At 48.9% G+C, this 16,391-nt stretch overlaps 1 protein-coding gene and 1 long non-coding RNA gene across 3 annotated transcripts in view; one reads left to right on the forward strand and one right to left on the reverse strand.

Moving 5' to 3' along the window:
- The window catches only part of LOC115535365 (growth factor receptor-bound protein 10), a 33,792-nt gene extending 18,047 nt beyond the window's left edge, over window positions 1-15,745 (reverse strand). Inside the window, exons 1-5 of one of the 2 annotated variants that reach the window (XM_030346437.1) lie at window positions 15,502-15,744; window positions 13,670-13,804; window positions 10,301-10,376; window positions 6,953-7,232; window positions 6,561-6,684 (exon numbers count right to left, since the gene is read on the reverse strand). In XM_030346437.1, coding sequence (XP_030202297.1) covers window positions 6,561-6,684; window positions 6,953-7,232; window positions 10,301-10,376; window positions 13,670-13,720 — 531 coding nt within the window. In that variant the 5' untranslated portion in view covers window positions 13,721-13,804; window positions 15,502-15,744. Of the gene's footprint in view, window positions 1-6,560; window positions 6,685-6,952; window positions 7,233-10,300; window positions 10,377-13,669; window positions 13,805-15,501 lie in introns of both variants that reach the window. The other variant, XM_030346438.1, reaches the window with a different exon arrangement.
- On the forward strand, window positions 1,880-13,972 carry LOC115535366 (uncharacterized). Its single transcript, XR_003974485.1, has 2 exons — window positions 1,880-2,396; window positions 13,927-13,972. It is a non-coding gene; the product is annotated as an uncharacterized LOC115535366 (long non-coding RNA).
- Window positions 15,746-16,391: the final 646 nt, after the last annotated feature.

Here is a 16,391-nt window from a genome sequence, read left to right on the forward strand (position 1 = left end):
GCTGGCGGGCGGCGGTCAGTGGATCTACTTTACAGCCGAAGCACCCCTCTCATTGTTACGCCATTTTGAGATATTTTAGCCGAGGGGCAAGAGTGACGTTTGAACTGTGTGTGGGTTTCTTTCCTTTCGCTCTCTACTTTGCTCTGTACTTAAGAGTACAACCACTTCAACTCAGAAAACGGCCCTTCCACGGCTGCAGTTCAGATCCGTGTCAGTTCAGATCCGTCCAAACTTCAATATATTATGATATGTATGATATATATATACACACACACACACACACACACACACCACGCCCGACTCACTGGACAATCACCAACCATATCACGAGTGACATGCTCTACTGGCGCTCATCAAAAGACTCCCCCCTCCTCTCACTTTGCAAGTATATATACATAAACACATGCGCCCCCCCCCCCCCCCTTGCCCTACACACACACACACACACACAAACGTACGCCAGCCACAGTCTTAACAGTAGGAACTGCAGAACATTTGTGGGAAATCTATCCGGTGCGAGCTTCACGGGCAGGCAAAAAGTGACAGAAGGTCCGCCGAAGGAGAAGTGGACGAAAGAGCAGAGTCACAAAGATTGAAGGGGCTTCTGAGGAGGAGGAGGAGGAGGAGGAGGAGGAGGAGGAGGAGGAGGAGGAGGAGGAGGAGGAGGAGACGAGGCTAGAGTGGAGGGGAGCTTGTAAAACGAAGCTCAACAAAGAACGCTACCCGAAGTCTTGCATAAAAGATTGAGGAAAAGAAGAAAGGAGAAAAAGGGAAGAAGACGAAAAAAAAAAAAGACCAACGCAGCAGCAGAGGCGCGGAGAGTGAACACACAAACACCCTGGGGTATTCCACACACACACACACACACACACACACAGAGACCGCCAACTGGACGGCAGGGGCAACGAGACAACGATGTCACACGCACACGGTCGCTCACTCAAACAGCTACATACATACATCCAAACCACCCCCCCACACACACCCACCCACCCCAACCTCCAGCACCTCCTCTCCCTTAACTTAGCACACACCCCCGGACCACATCACTTCCAACCCTGTCCGCCCCGCTCACAAAGTCCAACAGCCTGTTGGACAAAGTTTGGCAGCAGAGCGGAAAAAAAAAAAAGCATACAAGGAAAAAATACGAAAAAAATCCAATAAAAAGAACGATCTGTCCGGACGGTAGCCTTACGTGCACGTCCGCTACGTGCGTGAGCGCGCACAGGAAATTAAAAGAACGAAGCCTTACCTCCACAGCCTGAAAGAGGCAGCAGTCTGGAGAGCACGATGGCATGTTCACACTGAGACGATCTCCAGTGACACAGGCAGACCGAGAGAGGTCGGCAGGCTGAGAGCAGGAGGGGAGAGAGAGGTAGGCAGGGAGTGGAAGAGAGAGGGGAGAGCGAGGTAGGGAGCAGGAGAGAGAGAGAGAAAGGGGGGGGCGAGGTAGGCAGGAAGAGAAAGAGAGGCACGGGGGGAGAGGGAGAGAGAGAGAGAGAGAGAGAGAGAGAGAGAGAGAGAGAGAGAGAGAGAGAGAGAGAGAGAGAGAGAGAGAGAGAGAGAGAGAGAGAGAGAGAGAGAGAGAGAGAGAGAGAGAGAGAGGAAGGGAGGGAGGGAAGGGAAAGGAGGGAGGAAGGGACAGGAAGTCAAGAAGAGAGGGAGGGACAGATTGGCAAGGAGAATGCGAAAGAGGTAGGGGAGAGGGAGGTAGAGAAAAAAAGAGAAGGAGAGAGTTTGAGTTGAAGCCGTTTAGGAAATAAGAAAAACGTAGACAGGGGAGGTAGAAAAGCATTGAAAGGGGGGAGACAGAGAGATAGAGACAGAGACAGGGAGAGAGAGAGAGAGCAGAGAGACAGAGAGAGAGAGAGAAAGAGGACAAAGAAAAAAAGAGGGGGAGGAAATGGAGCAGGAGCAAGCTCGCCACTGCTTCTCGTGCTGGGCAGGATAAAGGCTGAGCTGCAAGTGGTGTAAGTCTCCGCTGGGCTCCCCTCCCTCCCCCCACCCATACCTCCTCCACCTCCTCCACCTCCTCCACACACACACACACACACACACACACACCTCCTCCCCATCCCCCCTCCCCACTCAGCATATGGATTAACCCAGTGTGGAAGTGTTCAGAGGAGTTACGTTGCACCAACCTCTTTTTATAAACACGCACACATACATTTCAATTGAGCTGAGGGATCGTTTTAAAAACTATTTATCCGTCTCATACTAAATGTTTTATTTTTTTTTCCGTCACACACACACAGGAACTTTGTCATTTGAGGTTCCCCATTAGCATTGTTTTGGAAGTCAACACCATGTACCTCACATGGTACAATACTATGAATATAGCCACACACACACACACACACACACACACACACACACACACACACACACACACAGTGCCAACTGTACAAGAGTACGGACACACACATACACAGAAATAAAAGAGGGGTTTTGATGGAAGAATACATTCACAAAGAGGGAGAGGAAGGGGTGGCAGAAGAGAAGAAAAAAGAGAAAGTGAAAGAGCGAGAGAGAGAGAGAGGGAGAGGGAGCTAGCGAAGGAAAGAGACATGGAAAGGAAGCTTGGTAGGAATGTTGGCTATGTTGAACTGAGTCATAACCAGCCTCATGTGTGGAATGAGCAACCCAGCTGGCCCTAACACAGTCTGCAGCAGAAATGTCAGAGACACACACAGATGTACACACACACACACTATATGCATGAGCATGGATTTATGCTCACAATGCACATCATGGGTCATATTGAATAAGCTGGGCAGGCAGTTCCTCTGTTGTAGCAATATATACACACAACAAAAGGACACACACGCACCGTATACATATAAATACAGTCAAAAACAGACACCAAACCGTTTATACTAAATAAGTATATCACGCACGCACGCGCACACACACACACACGCACACCCAAATTAGGTTTGGCCGTCTGCCGGCAGGACTAATCAGCTCTGGAGGGAACCAGCAGACACTGGCAGAAGTTCTGATTCACTTCATCAGTCCAATTTAGCCGGTCACATGACCCCCTGATGCGTCCATCCGTCCTGGTCCGTCTACGGCCAACGGCTGGTTCCTCATATCTCTTCCCTCACGTGTGTGCGTGTGAGGGTGCGTGTGTAAATCTATGTCTGCCAGGATGGTCATAGAACCTGCTGGCGAATGGATGATTTCCCTGGCATTCCCGGAAGAAGTTCGAGACCGAGATCTGATAAGATTCCCGTCATGGAGGAATGGTGGCTGGGTTCTTTAGTACAGGTCGGCTGGTTTTAGTTGGGATGCCAACGGAGTCGCTCACATGGGAGGGAAATACCATAGCGGCTGCCATCATGGAGTGCTGCTACAACACACACACAAACACACACACACACACACACACACACACACACACAAACACGTGTGTCTGTAGTCACAGACTAGGGAGATGGACTGCAGCTTTTACACTGGCGTGACATTGACTGAGTTTTTAAGACATACATAAAAAGGAATGTGTGTTTATCGCATGATGGGTTTAGAGGGCCATAAATCTCTCGGGCAAGTGGACTACAGATTACTTTGTGTGTTATTACAGGTCAACAATAATCAGGGGTGACAGACAATCAGCTAAAATTCCCCTCTGACCCCTGGTGTGAAATAAGAGCGTGGGGGAAGGTAGTGTGTGTGCGTGTGTGTGTGTGTGTCCCATCACCAGGTGAGATCCCGCTCCTTGGTTCACAACAAAAAGAGAGATAAGAATGCAGTGTCCTGGTTCCATTCAGAATCTTGGTTAAGGCCCCCGGTTGACAGAAATATGCAGAGCTCTAGTCTGTCAGTCCAGACTCCTCCTCTAGGGGTCAATGTTGCGGCACGTCGGGGTGATAAACCAAATAAGAGCAGACACAGTTCCATACCAGGGCCACATCTGAACATCCATATTAGCATACCATCCAAGTATAGTATATAGTATGTAGTATGATACAGCCATCAACTTGTAGAAGACTTGTCTTCTACATACTCAACTTGTGTCATGGAGAAATCCATGACAGTGGTTTGTGCAAAAAATATTAACAGTAGACCAGTAAACGGTACACACTTAAGTATGGGATGCTCAATTTGGATTGGAAAGCCTGTTTAGCGTTGAGCTGGATTCAGAAGTGGTCTTCCAAAAGGTTACAACAAACAGAAAAGAAAAAAGTTCTGAGGGAAGGAAAGTAAAGTCATCTGGGTTCAGCCATGATTCTAACAGTCCAATTGTTGTTGAAGTGTTACGTTAAAGTTTGCTGTAATCGAGTAGATTTTGTTTCATTTCAAGGACTTTTTTTTCCACATCTGTGCTCTGCATAAATCGTACCAACTGAAAAGTTATTAACGATAATTCATATGATTTCTGTGGGTGGAAAGACCTGAGCTCTGACCTGTTGAACAGCTCAAACACACATCCCTTTGCTCACGACAAAGCATCGCGCATCACAAACACAACCCAACCACAACCGAACCGAAACCACTCCAATAATAAACTAAAGGATCCATAAATGCCTCTGATGCCTTCGTTAGGGCTAACACTGGTGTCCATATGTGCGTGTGTACGTATGCGTGTGGAAGGCTCCTCCACTCTGACTGGCTGGGGGGCCGTGAGACAGGGACAGCCAGGACTGCAGACTGTTCTGGACACCCAGGTTAAGGTAGCCTTTCCACGGAGAGGACACTTAGCCCTAGGGGGTCCTGGCCAGAGCTCTAGTACTAGATGCCAGTATCTAGTATGAAACACAAACACACACACACACACACACACACACACACACACACACACACACACACACACACACACCCACCCCCCCCCCCCCCCCCCCCCCCCCCCCCCGTGTGAGAGCGTGTGAGCCAGAAGGGTGAGAATATATGGTAGCTTAGCGAGGAATGTTGGTACTCCCAGATGCAGGAGGGAACAGAATGATTCTGTCTGGTATGGAACAGAACAGAGTGTATAAGAAGAGAGGAAGAAGAGTAGAGGGAGGAGTGCGTGAGATTCTGTCTGGTCTACAACACAGCTCTGCCCAAACTAAGACCAATATCATGCGCTACGTAGCGCTCCCAGGCCAGTGGAGGACCAAGCACTATGAAACAGAACACCCAGCGAGAGGATTGAACATGAATACAACTAAAAGGGCAACAATGCATCGGGGGGACGAAATAAAACTGTGCAAGTGATAATTCCATCAGAAAATCTGTGTTTCTTTAGCTCGACTTTTGAAACCTATAGCTTGCCGTTCTCTCACAGGGAACAGACTATCACAGGACCTAGCATGTAGACAGGAGGCCAGACGGCCGGAGTCGAATGCCCACACATGGTGTCCACTCCACCCTGATTCAATAACACCTGTGGCTGATTCACGTCCAAAACTGTATCATTCAATGACACACACACACACACACACACACACACACACACACACACACACACACACACACACACACACACACACACACACACACACACACACACACACACACACACACACACACACACACACACACACACACACACACACACACACGTTATTTACGCTTCGGCAGCTAGCATGAAAGGGCAGCACTTATGTTTTGCATGAAATGTTCTGCCGCTAGCACGAAGGCCATGAAAAGAATATAACGCACATTCAACGATGAATTGGGGCCAAAACGACAGTAAATACAGCCAAATCGACAGTAAATACAGCCAAATCAGTGTTAAGCACCTTGAATAAATGTCAGGAGGAAATGTCTCTAGCAGAGGTATGTTTCCAAGAAGGGAAAGCAGACACTGGAGGAACTAAAGATTAGGGTTGATTTGGGAACGACATGATGTAACCCATAGTCGGCATTCTCACACACACACACACACTCTGACTCCTGGACATGTGAGATGAGGTCAGTGAAAACAAACTCTGCTGTGCGTCTGTGTCTGTGTCTGTGTGTGTGTGGGTGTGTGTGTGCGCACCATGAGAAGGTCTACATTCCTGAAGAAGGAAGTTCGTACCTAGAGGATGGAAAAGCCCCTTGATCGTGTGTAGTGTGTTGTGATGTTTGTGTGCGTCTGTGTCCGTGTCCGTGTCCGTGTGCGTGTGCGTGTGAGGGGTTCAGAGAGCCCCGGTGCCCAAACGTTCCCAGACTCGCTGCGGAACTCCGGCACAGAGACGACATCCTGGTTACCGTTGGCAACAAAACAAATTCCTTGACCCCCCTCCCTCCGCACTCCCCACACAACGCTCCACAGGTCTTTTGAGTAATGAGTTGTTCTCTTGAAAGATTAATTTGTCTTCCAGTGACACACACTCACACACACACACACACACACACATACGCACACGCACACACTAAACCCAACACAAGCAAAAAACACAAGTTGAAAACACAACAGAGCATCAAAAATAAAAAATGAATAGTAAGCAAGAGAAAAACACGGTATTGTAATGAGGCGGACGTGATGTTGCCGGCATTGTGGTTAAATACTTTGTTCCTTCATGAGCAGGTTACTAGCCTCTTATAGGAACGGCTAGGGCAGCCTGTCCCCTCCATGTGGCTGTGCTTACGTGGTTGTCGGAGATCTGGATGGGGCTGAGGATGGGGGAACCCGAGGGGCTGCAGAGCTCAGGGAAGGGGTTGGGGATGGCAGGCAGCGAGGACGGACGGACCTGGTGCTCTCCCTGGAGCCGCCTGTAGGGGGAGACAAACACACATGAATTCACAGCAACCTGAACCGCAACAATGTATAGCCTAACCAGCACTGTAGATGCATTGTTATTCTTATCAGTGATGGTATTCGACAGTGTGTGTGTGGGTGTGAGTGGCAGTGTGTGTGTGTGTGTGTGTGTGTGTGTGTGTGTGTGTGTGTGTGTGTGTGTGTGTGTGTGTGTGTGTGTGTGTGTGTGTGTGTGTGTGTGTGTGACACGCAGCGCGGGTTTCCCACATGACCCCTCCCTACCTGACGGCCTGGATCTGCATGGGCAGTGAGTGAGGCAGCGCCCCCCGGCTGGACGACTGGGGCAGCGGCCGCTGGGCGTGGCTGTGGCCCCCCGGGACATGCTGCTGCAGACTGGGGCGGGGCCGGGGCTGCTGCTGCTGGGGGTGGGGGTGGTGGGGACGGTGGGTGAGGCCGTTGTGTAGCAGCGGCACGGTGTCCGCACACGCGGCCGCCGCAGCGTGCACGCTCTCCGCCGACGCGTTCATCTCGTTGACCAGCTGCTCCAGGTCCACGTCATCATCTGTGGAGGGGTGAGACGGGCAGACGGGTGAGACGGGCAGACGGGTGAGACGGGTGAGGCGGGCAGGAAGGGGAGGCGGGCAGAGACGGGTGAGGCGGGCAGACGGGTGAGACGGGCAGACAGGTGAGACGGGCAGAGACGGTTGGGAAAGGTTAGCCACAAAGGTCACACACATTCACTCCGTCATACACACACAGTCACTCAGACACACACACACACACACAGTCACTCTGACCCACACACAGTCACTCCGTCATACACACACACAGTCAATCTCACACACACAGTCACTCCGACACACACACACAGTCACTCTCGTGAACGATCCCTCCCTACCAGTAAAAGGAGAAAAGTGATGAAACCGTGCGGTCCAACATGGTTTTTACGGTGTCTCCTGCCCTCTTAAAACCATCTGTTAATCAGTATCATGATCTGGCGCCGCAGCGCAAGTAGCTCCTCACGAGGCATCTAGGAAATGAACAGACTTTACGGGACATAACTAATGACACGCAACCCAATTTCACCGTTATCCATTTGGAGATCAACTGGAAGACCTAGATTCCGTGGTGTCCCACACAGCAACACGAGGCGAACCATCCTGCTCCATGTTCCAGCCGTTTGCCCCACTGGATTTCAGTTTTTCCATGCCCTCATGTGTCCACTGTCCGTGTACAATATCAGGACAACCTGTGATAAAGGCCACTATCTATTATCGTCAGACTCATTTATAGATAAACCTGTTATATAAGTCCACCTGAGGTAGCTCATTTATTTTACTAATTGCAATGTCAACAAAAACAGTGATACTAGGTCAATCGTACGTCTGGAAGAGCACAAACAAAATATATTTTATGCCATGTCCTGAAAATGATTTTAATGTTGAGCTGGATACTAAAATACAAAACATGTGAAATAGGTCACCAATGGTTTCCAGTTCAACTTTCGTGCTCACAAGCAGTTTGGATAATCGTCAATGATTAATAGACCAAATAAAAATAGCAAACCTAGTACTTAAATCCATCTAATACTCATATTGACGGACTAATCCAGCCATGTTTACTTTGTAAAGGACAGAAGCAGCTTTTGTAGTCGTTTGCATTGATCACAAGTTCTGTAGTTCTTTGTTGTAGTTTAAGTAGTATAAGTAGCAGTAGTACTAGTTCCTCTTGTTTTATATTATAACATGTAAAGTGTGAATTTCTCCCGATATTGCAAGAATAAAGTCAAGACCGTTCTGACTGAGGCTACATAGCCAATAATTTTTTTTGGCAATTTTTTTGTATATTCAAAAGTACACCGCCTCAACTACACACCATGCGTTCTGCAGGAGGAGAGAACTCTCTGAGACACTGAGTCACCTGCAGTAACAAGAACATCGTAAAACCATTAGATCAGACGAGCAGAGCTAACATAGACATGTGTGCATGCACATCGACACTGATGGAGGACTGTGGAAGTACCAAGTATCAAAGCCATAAACACACACACACACACACACACACACAAACACTTTCTTTAGGCTACATAAATTGAGCGATAATTACATAGTAATTTAACTATCACTAAACAACAAATGAACTAGAGGACAAATAAATAACAGACATCAATCAACAGCAATATCCTTGGTCATTGTCGCATATGGCTTAGTCGCTTATAAAAAGACGCGACTACAAATATGAAGGTTATGATTGAACCAGATCCTAAACCATGGACGTTGCCTTGAATGACGCCCCAACAGCGGGCTGTCCCAATCTCTAGCAACCCAATTTTGATCCTTACCTCAACGCTAAACGATCGCGGATCACGCTCAATGCCTAAGAAAAATATCTGAATCCAGACAAGAAGACCCTCCAAGAAGACCCCTTAGCCACTTCCTGGTTGGGATTGGCCTTGGCCTAGCCCCTCCCTCTATGCACTGCAGTCCGTTTGATGGAGCGGGGCCGGAGCCCGGCGCCTGGCCGAGCCGACTCACCATTAGCCTTTAAAACCCCTTTCGGTTCTCCCTTCCTAACTGGAACTCAGTTTGGTTTTTCCCTCCAGCTGAGGACGAGAGCTCTCGCTGCAAAGGAAACAGCACGTTCTTTCTTCAGCCGGTGCACGCAATCTCTGTAGGAGATCTCCTGGAAACACAAGGCCAACCCGTATACATACCGGAGGGTACAGCTCTAGGTGCACTACAAGGTAAACCTGTATACACACACACTGCAGGGTACACCTGAACAGGTACCACACAACAAAATAGCTCTGGAATGCAGTGCGGTGACACGGAGAAAACAAAGAAAACTGTATTCAAGACCATTCAAATTTGTTTGTTATTAATAAATAGTTGCATAGTGCAGGAGAAAAGCTGCCCTCTGAACAAATGTGTTACTTAATATCATCTGGTAATACTCAACTTCTGTTAAAAAATTGGTGTGTCATTGAAACATAATAAATAATATAGCGGAACGAATTATTGCAGTGAATTCACGGGTAAAACTTATATGGGTTTGTGAACAATAGTCAGGCAAATCCTACATTCAGACAAGCATTGGACACACACACACACACACACACACACACACACACACACACACACACACACACACACACACACACACACACACACACACACACACACACACACACACACACACACACACACACACACACACCACAGTGCCAGTGTTTCAGTGCTGCAGGGCACATGTGCACCTCCGACTGTGCCTCATGCAGAAAAGACCTGTGGCCTAGTTACACACACACACACACACACACACACACACACACACACACACACACACGCACACCCCACCAGACAGCAAGCCGAGCAGACGACCCACTTCCCAGGGGGAGAGAGGCTGACACAGAGAGCCATAGAGAGAGAGAGCGAGGTAGAGAGAGCAAGACAGAGAGGGACATAGACAGAGAGAGACATAGACAGAGAGAGATTGAGAAGGAGAGGAGAGACATAGAGAGCCAGACAGACAGACAGACAGACAGACAGACAGAGAGAAGGAGAGGAGAGAGAGAGACTAAGGCACAAAGAGAGGGAGAGGAGAGAGCCACAGAGAAAGAGAGAGTTTTACCATGATGATGGGTGCGCTTGTCTGTGCGCTGAAAACCTTCCTCTGGCCTGTGAGCAGGAGTCCGATCCACTGCTTCCTAAACACCATACAGACACACACACACACAAACACAAACACACACACACATTATTCATCACTCGCTCAAAAGATCATGTGACCAACCATGTTGGGAGTCCTACATTAACCAGACACTTCACAGGCTATTTTGAGATAGAGAAAGAGCGAGAGACATTGGAAACCATGCAGTAGCCTTTACTTTCTCTCTCTGCTGGCTCATCCGGCATGGAGAAGGTTAAGCAGACGCAGCCCTAACCTGGTGACCCTTCGACACTGCAGCCTTTCAAAAGGGGAAACACACACCTAGTCGCCAACAAACACACACACACACACACACACACACACACACACACACACACACACACACACACACACACACACACACACACACACACACACACACACACACACACACACACACACACACACACACACACACACACACACACACCTTCCAAGTCCTATACAGGAAGTTTCACTAACGTGGAGGTAGGGGGGAGGATAAGAAATAAATTGTTTCAGACTTTGCCATAGGGCACATCTGATATTTGTTATCTGTTATCTCAGGCCTAGAAAACATACAGACATGCATGCAGGTCTGCACATGCACACCCATGCACGCCTGCACATGTGATGTTGCACACATCATCTTATTTGAGGCAGCCTGGAGGCTAGAACTGCTTGGATGGGGATTATGTGGGGTGTGTGTGTGTGAAGCTGTACGTGTGTGTGTGAGCGCAGCGAGTGCTGAAAAAGGGGGTCAAATTTATTTTCAATCTTTACTTTTCCAGGAAAAACGGGAACGTGGATGTACTACTTCCAAGAACTGCGCGTGCCCAGAGGTCCAAATGCGCGCACGCGCACACACACACACACACACACACACACACACACACACACACACACACACACACACACACACACACACACACACACACACACACACACACACACACACACACACACAGGCTCCGAAAACATCCATAAAAGCCAAGAAGAAGATTTATAGCTCTGGGAAGCAGTGGCCAAAGACTTTCCAAGGAAGGCGACTTGGCTGTGGACTGAACTGAGAAAACCCTCCTCAATACGGAGCCTAACCTACCGGCCAATTAAGACATCATACCACATAAACTGCAGTATTTGGCAGGAGGCTGCTCAGAAACCATAGCGAGCGAAGGCCAGCGGGCAAACTTTCTATAAAGCTAGGCCCGGTGATCGACCCCACGGGATACGTCAGGGATATCTTGGGAGATGGGAACCACACACACTCACACCACAGACAAATCTACCTTTCAGGGTTAAATGTGTGGCACTGTCGTTCAGCCGGTCCAGGATGGACTGTAGGATGTGTGAGGATTCACATCATTAGTATGTGTTGCATTAACCCAGTGACTATATAACCACTCTTACAACCAAAGTGTAGCCCTGAGCATCAACCCCTAAGAATTTCAACACACTCCCCCCCCCTCTCTCTCTCTCTCCCTCTCTCCCTCCCTCCCTCTCTCCCCTCCCTCTCTCTCTCTCTCTCCCCCCTCTCTCTCTCTCTCTCCCCCCTCTCTCTCTCTCTCTCTCTCTCTCTCTCTCTCTCCCCCTCTCTCTCTCTCTCGCTCTCTCTCGTTCCTGGAGTCCAGCACTCAGCCTCCCTAGAAAGCACAAGCACAAGACCGGGCACGCTGGTCTCCTTGGCAACTGCTGCTGACAGTCGTAACCTATGACCCAAATTAACTAGTGTTCCACGTGTACGACCCAGGGGGAGACGGAACACCAACACGGCCGCTTTGTCATCGAAAGTTACCACGCGAGGGGTGAACCACGGCGCTGTATTGAAGCGTACGGGCGGACAAACCCGCACACCCAAAACACGGGGGTCTCGGTGGGTTTTGCGGTTTGGGGCACGAGAAATACTCTCTGTGCCCCCTTTCCCGATGCAAGACACGGCTGGCCGATGGCCAGACTCCCTGTTCTGAGACGGCGCTGGACAGGCGCCCACATTCCAAAACATCCCCACCGTCATGTATAGGGTTACGCAACTGTCTCGCAGTGGGTCTCTGGGCTGTCCTCTTGTTACCACACACACACACACACACACACACACACACACACACACACACACACACACACACACACACACACACACACACACACACACACACACACACACACACACACACACACACACACACACACACACACACACGTTCCCTGTCCTGCTATGTTGACCCACTTTGAAGCAAATCCTAAACGTCTAGGAACACTCTGCCATTGCGCCTCACATAGGCTAGGCTTTGGCCACTAGGCTAGGCTTTGGCCACTGGTTGACCAACCAACCTACCCACAAAACACCACCACCCACCTCCACACAACTGGGTGCTGGAATGTGGGAGCCGGAGGAGGGCTTACTTTTTTCAATGGGTTAATACTATTATCTGCTCTCTGCAGCCCTCGTGGTGCAAAATTGAATAACGCTCGACCAGAAATCAAAACATTTGCCAAACAGAGCCGAAGCCGCTGACGGGAGGCGGTGTGATTTAACACCCTGTGAGCAGAGGAAGAAACGGGCAGCTTAGGCCAATACCACCACCACCACCCTCCCCCCACCACCCACCTGCCTCTCCTGGTCCTCGCCAAGCCGACAGAATGGAATCAAATCTCATGCAAAGGCAACCAGGACTCTCTGGCAGCAAAGCCACGGCCCCACGTCGTCTAACGCTCTTTGAGCATTGTGTTTGGGAGTTTTCTTAACAAGACCCCAGGGACACAGTTGACTTCGATGGATGTACTACAGACGTACGAAGACGTATCAGAATTCTGCCCCATGGGGACATTGAGGTGTAGACGTGTTGTGTCTTATTATAACCAGGTTTACTAGTGGGGGGGGGGGGTTCTCTTCACACAGCTGTTCTCTTCACACTTCTACCGTCCATCAGTCGAAAGTTTGGTTCCTTCCTGAAAGCAGCATTCATTTAACATGCGTCGGGACTGCAGATCTGTGAGCCATGTGTTTGCAGAAAGGAAACCTTCTCACAAGGAAAGCTAGGGAGCCTGTGAAGCCTATGTGAGAGGCCGAGCTAGTTAGCCTACTTTATTATGAGAAGGCAAAGAGGGCAAAAGGGCATCAACTGACATGGGCTGGAGGGGGTGTGGGGGGTGGGAATTTTTCCTTTAGGGCCAAAGACTATTACTTCTGCCCTTATGTGTGGAGTGTAGCCATCACTTATGTCGCAGTACCAGCCCAACAACTGCTGCAGCTGGCTCCTAGCCCACTAGTACACAATAAGGAACACACTCAAGGCAGCTTGTGATATCGCCTACCTGGTAGTTTGGGTGCGGCAGGAAGTAGTCTGGACATCCTGCTAAAGCCATGGTGCTCTCGCTCTCTCTCCCCCTCTCCGTTTCAGGTGCTGCCTTCTCTGCAGGGAATCACTGCATCCACCCGTCTCTGCTTACCTGGAATAAGCCACTAGTGGTGAATGGACTTTCCGTCAAACCCACCAAGAAAGCCAAACCCCGCCTCCTCAACTCAAAGAGGTCAAAGGTGAAGCGAGTGTCAAATCCACCCAATTGTAAAGCACACACACACACACACACACACACACACACACACACACACACACACACACACACACACACACACACACACACACACACACACACACACAGCAAATAAGTGTAAACAGTAAAGCCTCCAGGCAAAGAGGATGAGGCTTAGGGAAGAGTCCCACACACTCCTAGCACTGGAAAGTATCAAATGCGTGTTTGATTGTTTGTGTGTGTTAGGGTTTTTCTGTCTTTTTAGCTGTGGAACATGTTCCCCAATCAACTGTGCGAGGATTGGCTCACGCACTGAGATAAGGCGCTAGGGGGCCGCGAGCGGTCGCTGCTAAACTTAGCCTCCGGGCTGCCGCACACTACTCCACCATGGATATGCTGTCTCTCTACAGACCGAACTCTCTCCCTCTTTCTCTCTCTTACCACCCATTACTCTCACTGGTCACCTCCCATGTCGGACACTTGTAGTTTTGTAGCTTTTCTTCTCTCCTGCCACTGTGAGGATGGATTCAGTCGGTACATAAGTGAAACCGGTGGGTTTTAACAATCTCCCTCTCTCTGTTCGTCTCCCTGGCGCTCTCTCCCTCTCTCTCTCTCTCTCTCTCTCTCTCTCTAATTACCGTTTCCATTGACACTCGGCTATCTTTAGGTTGCTCTGTTGGCTGAAATTGTTTCTTCTCTGTCTGTCTGTCTGTCTGTCTGTCTGTCTGTCTGTCTGTCTGTAGCAAAGCTCCAAGTTTGTGACATCTGCTGACATTGGTAAAATAGTAAATTGAGCTTTACTGGTCACCAAGAGATAGATTATTTGGGCAATAAAATGACACAGGTAGCCACTTAATATGTCACAAGGGGCTGGAGGAAGGCCATGCCAGCTGAAGTTAGGTAGGACGGTAGGCCTGCAAACCTGTATTGAGTGATTGAGTGCTCGTTGACGTGCATGCATTGTGGCTGGTTGCTTTTCAGGGTAGGTATACAGTTGCACAGGAATCATTACAGCCTTCCACAGAAGCACATCCTCAAGAGACTTCGAGGCAAGCAGGGCAGCGGGGAGGAGGACGGAAGTGGAGCGGCGTGCTGAGAGTAGCATTGTGTTACAGCCAATCGACTTTTATGACAAGACAATCCGGTGTCGACGCCAGACAGACAGCCGACCCAAACAGATTGTGCGCGCTCCTTGGCCACTCCAATATCTATAAATTGCAGTTGCGTCAGATAGTGGGGAGGTATTAACGGAGAGTTAAAAAAAACAACAACAACAACTAGTAGATACACTTATATAACTGTTACTGGTAATGTTTTTTTGGGAGCTGGTTAAGCCTCACTACCAAAGATTGTCCTAAGAACTTCATGCTGGGTGGATGACGTTTGCAACGGATCGGACCTTTGCAAAAGTCATGCCCCCCACCACTCCTCCCTTTCATGTCCACACACTATTTATTTGCCCACCTCGTAGAGCGACATGAACATCAGGCTACTATTGACAAACGCGAATGTATGACAACAGAATCCGCGTGTTGAGCCATATACCCCGTCACAAACACACACATACACCCACAACGTGCTTTTTCTGACGCAAGAGAGATAGCAACACTCACCTCGGGAACGCTGGAGCACGACGAATGACACCCGAGCCGTGGCACGCTTTGATTCCGGGTCGTTGAGAGGAGCGTGTCCACAAAAATACACAATCTATACAATCGCAGCAAAAACAAAACTCCAAAGTACTAAAGCGCTCAGGTTGTGACTCATACACACTCTGTCACACACATACACACACACTCGCACTCGCATTGGCTCTTTCAATTCACTTTCACACTGACCAGCTGACTCCCCGCTCGACTTCCCTCCCTAGAGAACTCCCCTCCGCCCCGCCCCGTTCACTTGTACTTTTTTAGAGCAGAGACCACTTTAACGCTTCAGGTGCTGGCACCGCTTGTCATTTGAACGTGTCATTTGAACGTGTCCTGTGTGGTGGGCGCCGCTTGTAAACATCCCCTTGCTTGCTCAAAGCGAGTTATTATTATTTTTTTATCACATGTTGCCCAAACACTTTCTTTCCCCCTGACTAGAGAAACACCCCACACAAAGTCACTGCAGCTTTCATGTAACTTTCTCATATGTAGATGCATTAGCCTATATGAACTTGACTTTGCGCGCGCTCAACCTCTGGTTGTAATTAAACCCATAGTCGATAATGTAACAAATTTAAGAGCGCATAATATAATAACATTTTGCCTATAATTTTACAACACATAACATTCGTTCACCACAAATGACTCTTAAAAAAAATGTTTTAACCATACAGCGAGCAAAAGGCAACAGTCTGAATATCATCTAGGGCCACTCAATGACTCAATCACTCAAGAAGCGTCATCAACACGTCAACGAAAGTGATGTGAGAAATACCGACTTTCTAATCCTCATTTTCACATAAGGACATTTACATTTCCTACAGAGAAAATACTACCGCAGGGGTATTATTCAG

This window comes from Gadus morhua, chromosome 22, assembly GCF_902167405.1.
Source record: "Gadus morhua chromosome 22, gadMor3.0, whole genome shotgun sequence".
Classification (NCBI taxonomy): domain Eukaryota; kingdom Metazoa; phylum Chordata; class Actinopteri; order Gadiformes; family Gadidae; genus Gadus; species Gadus morhua.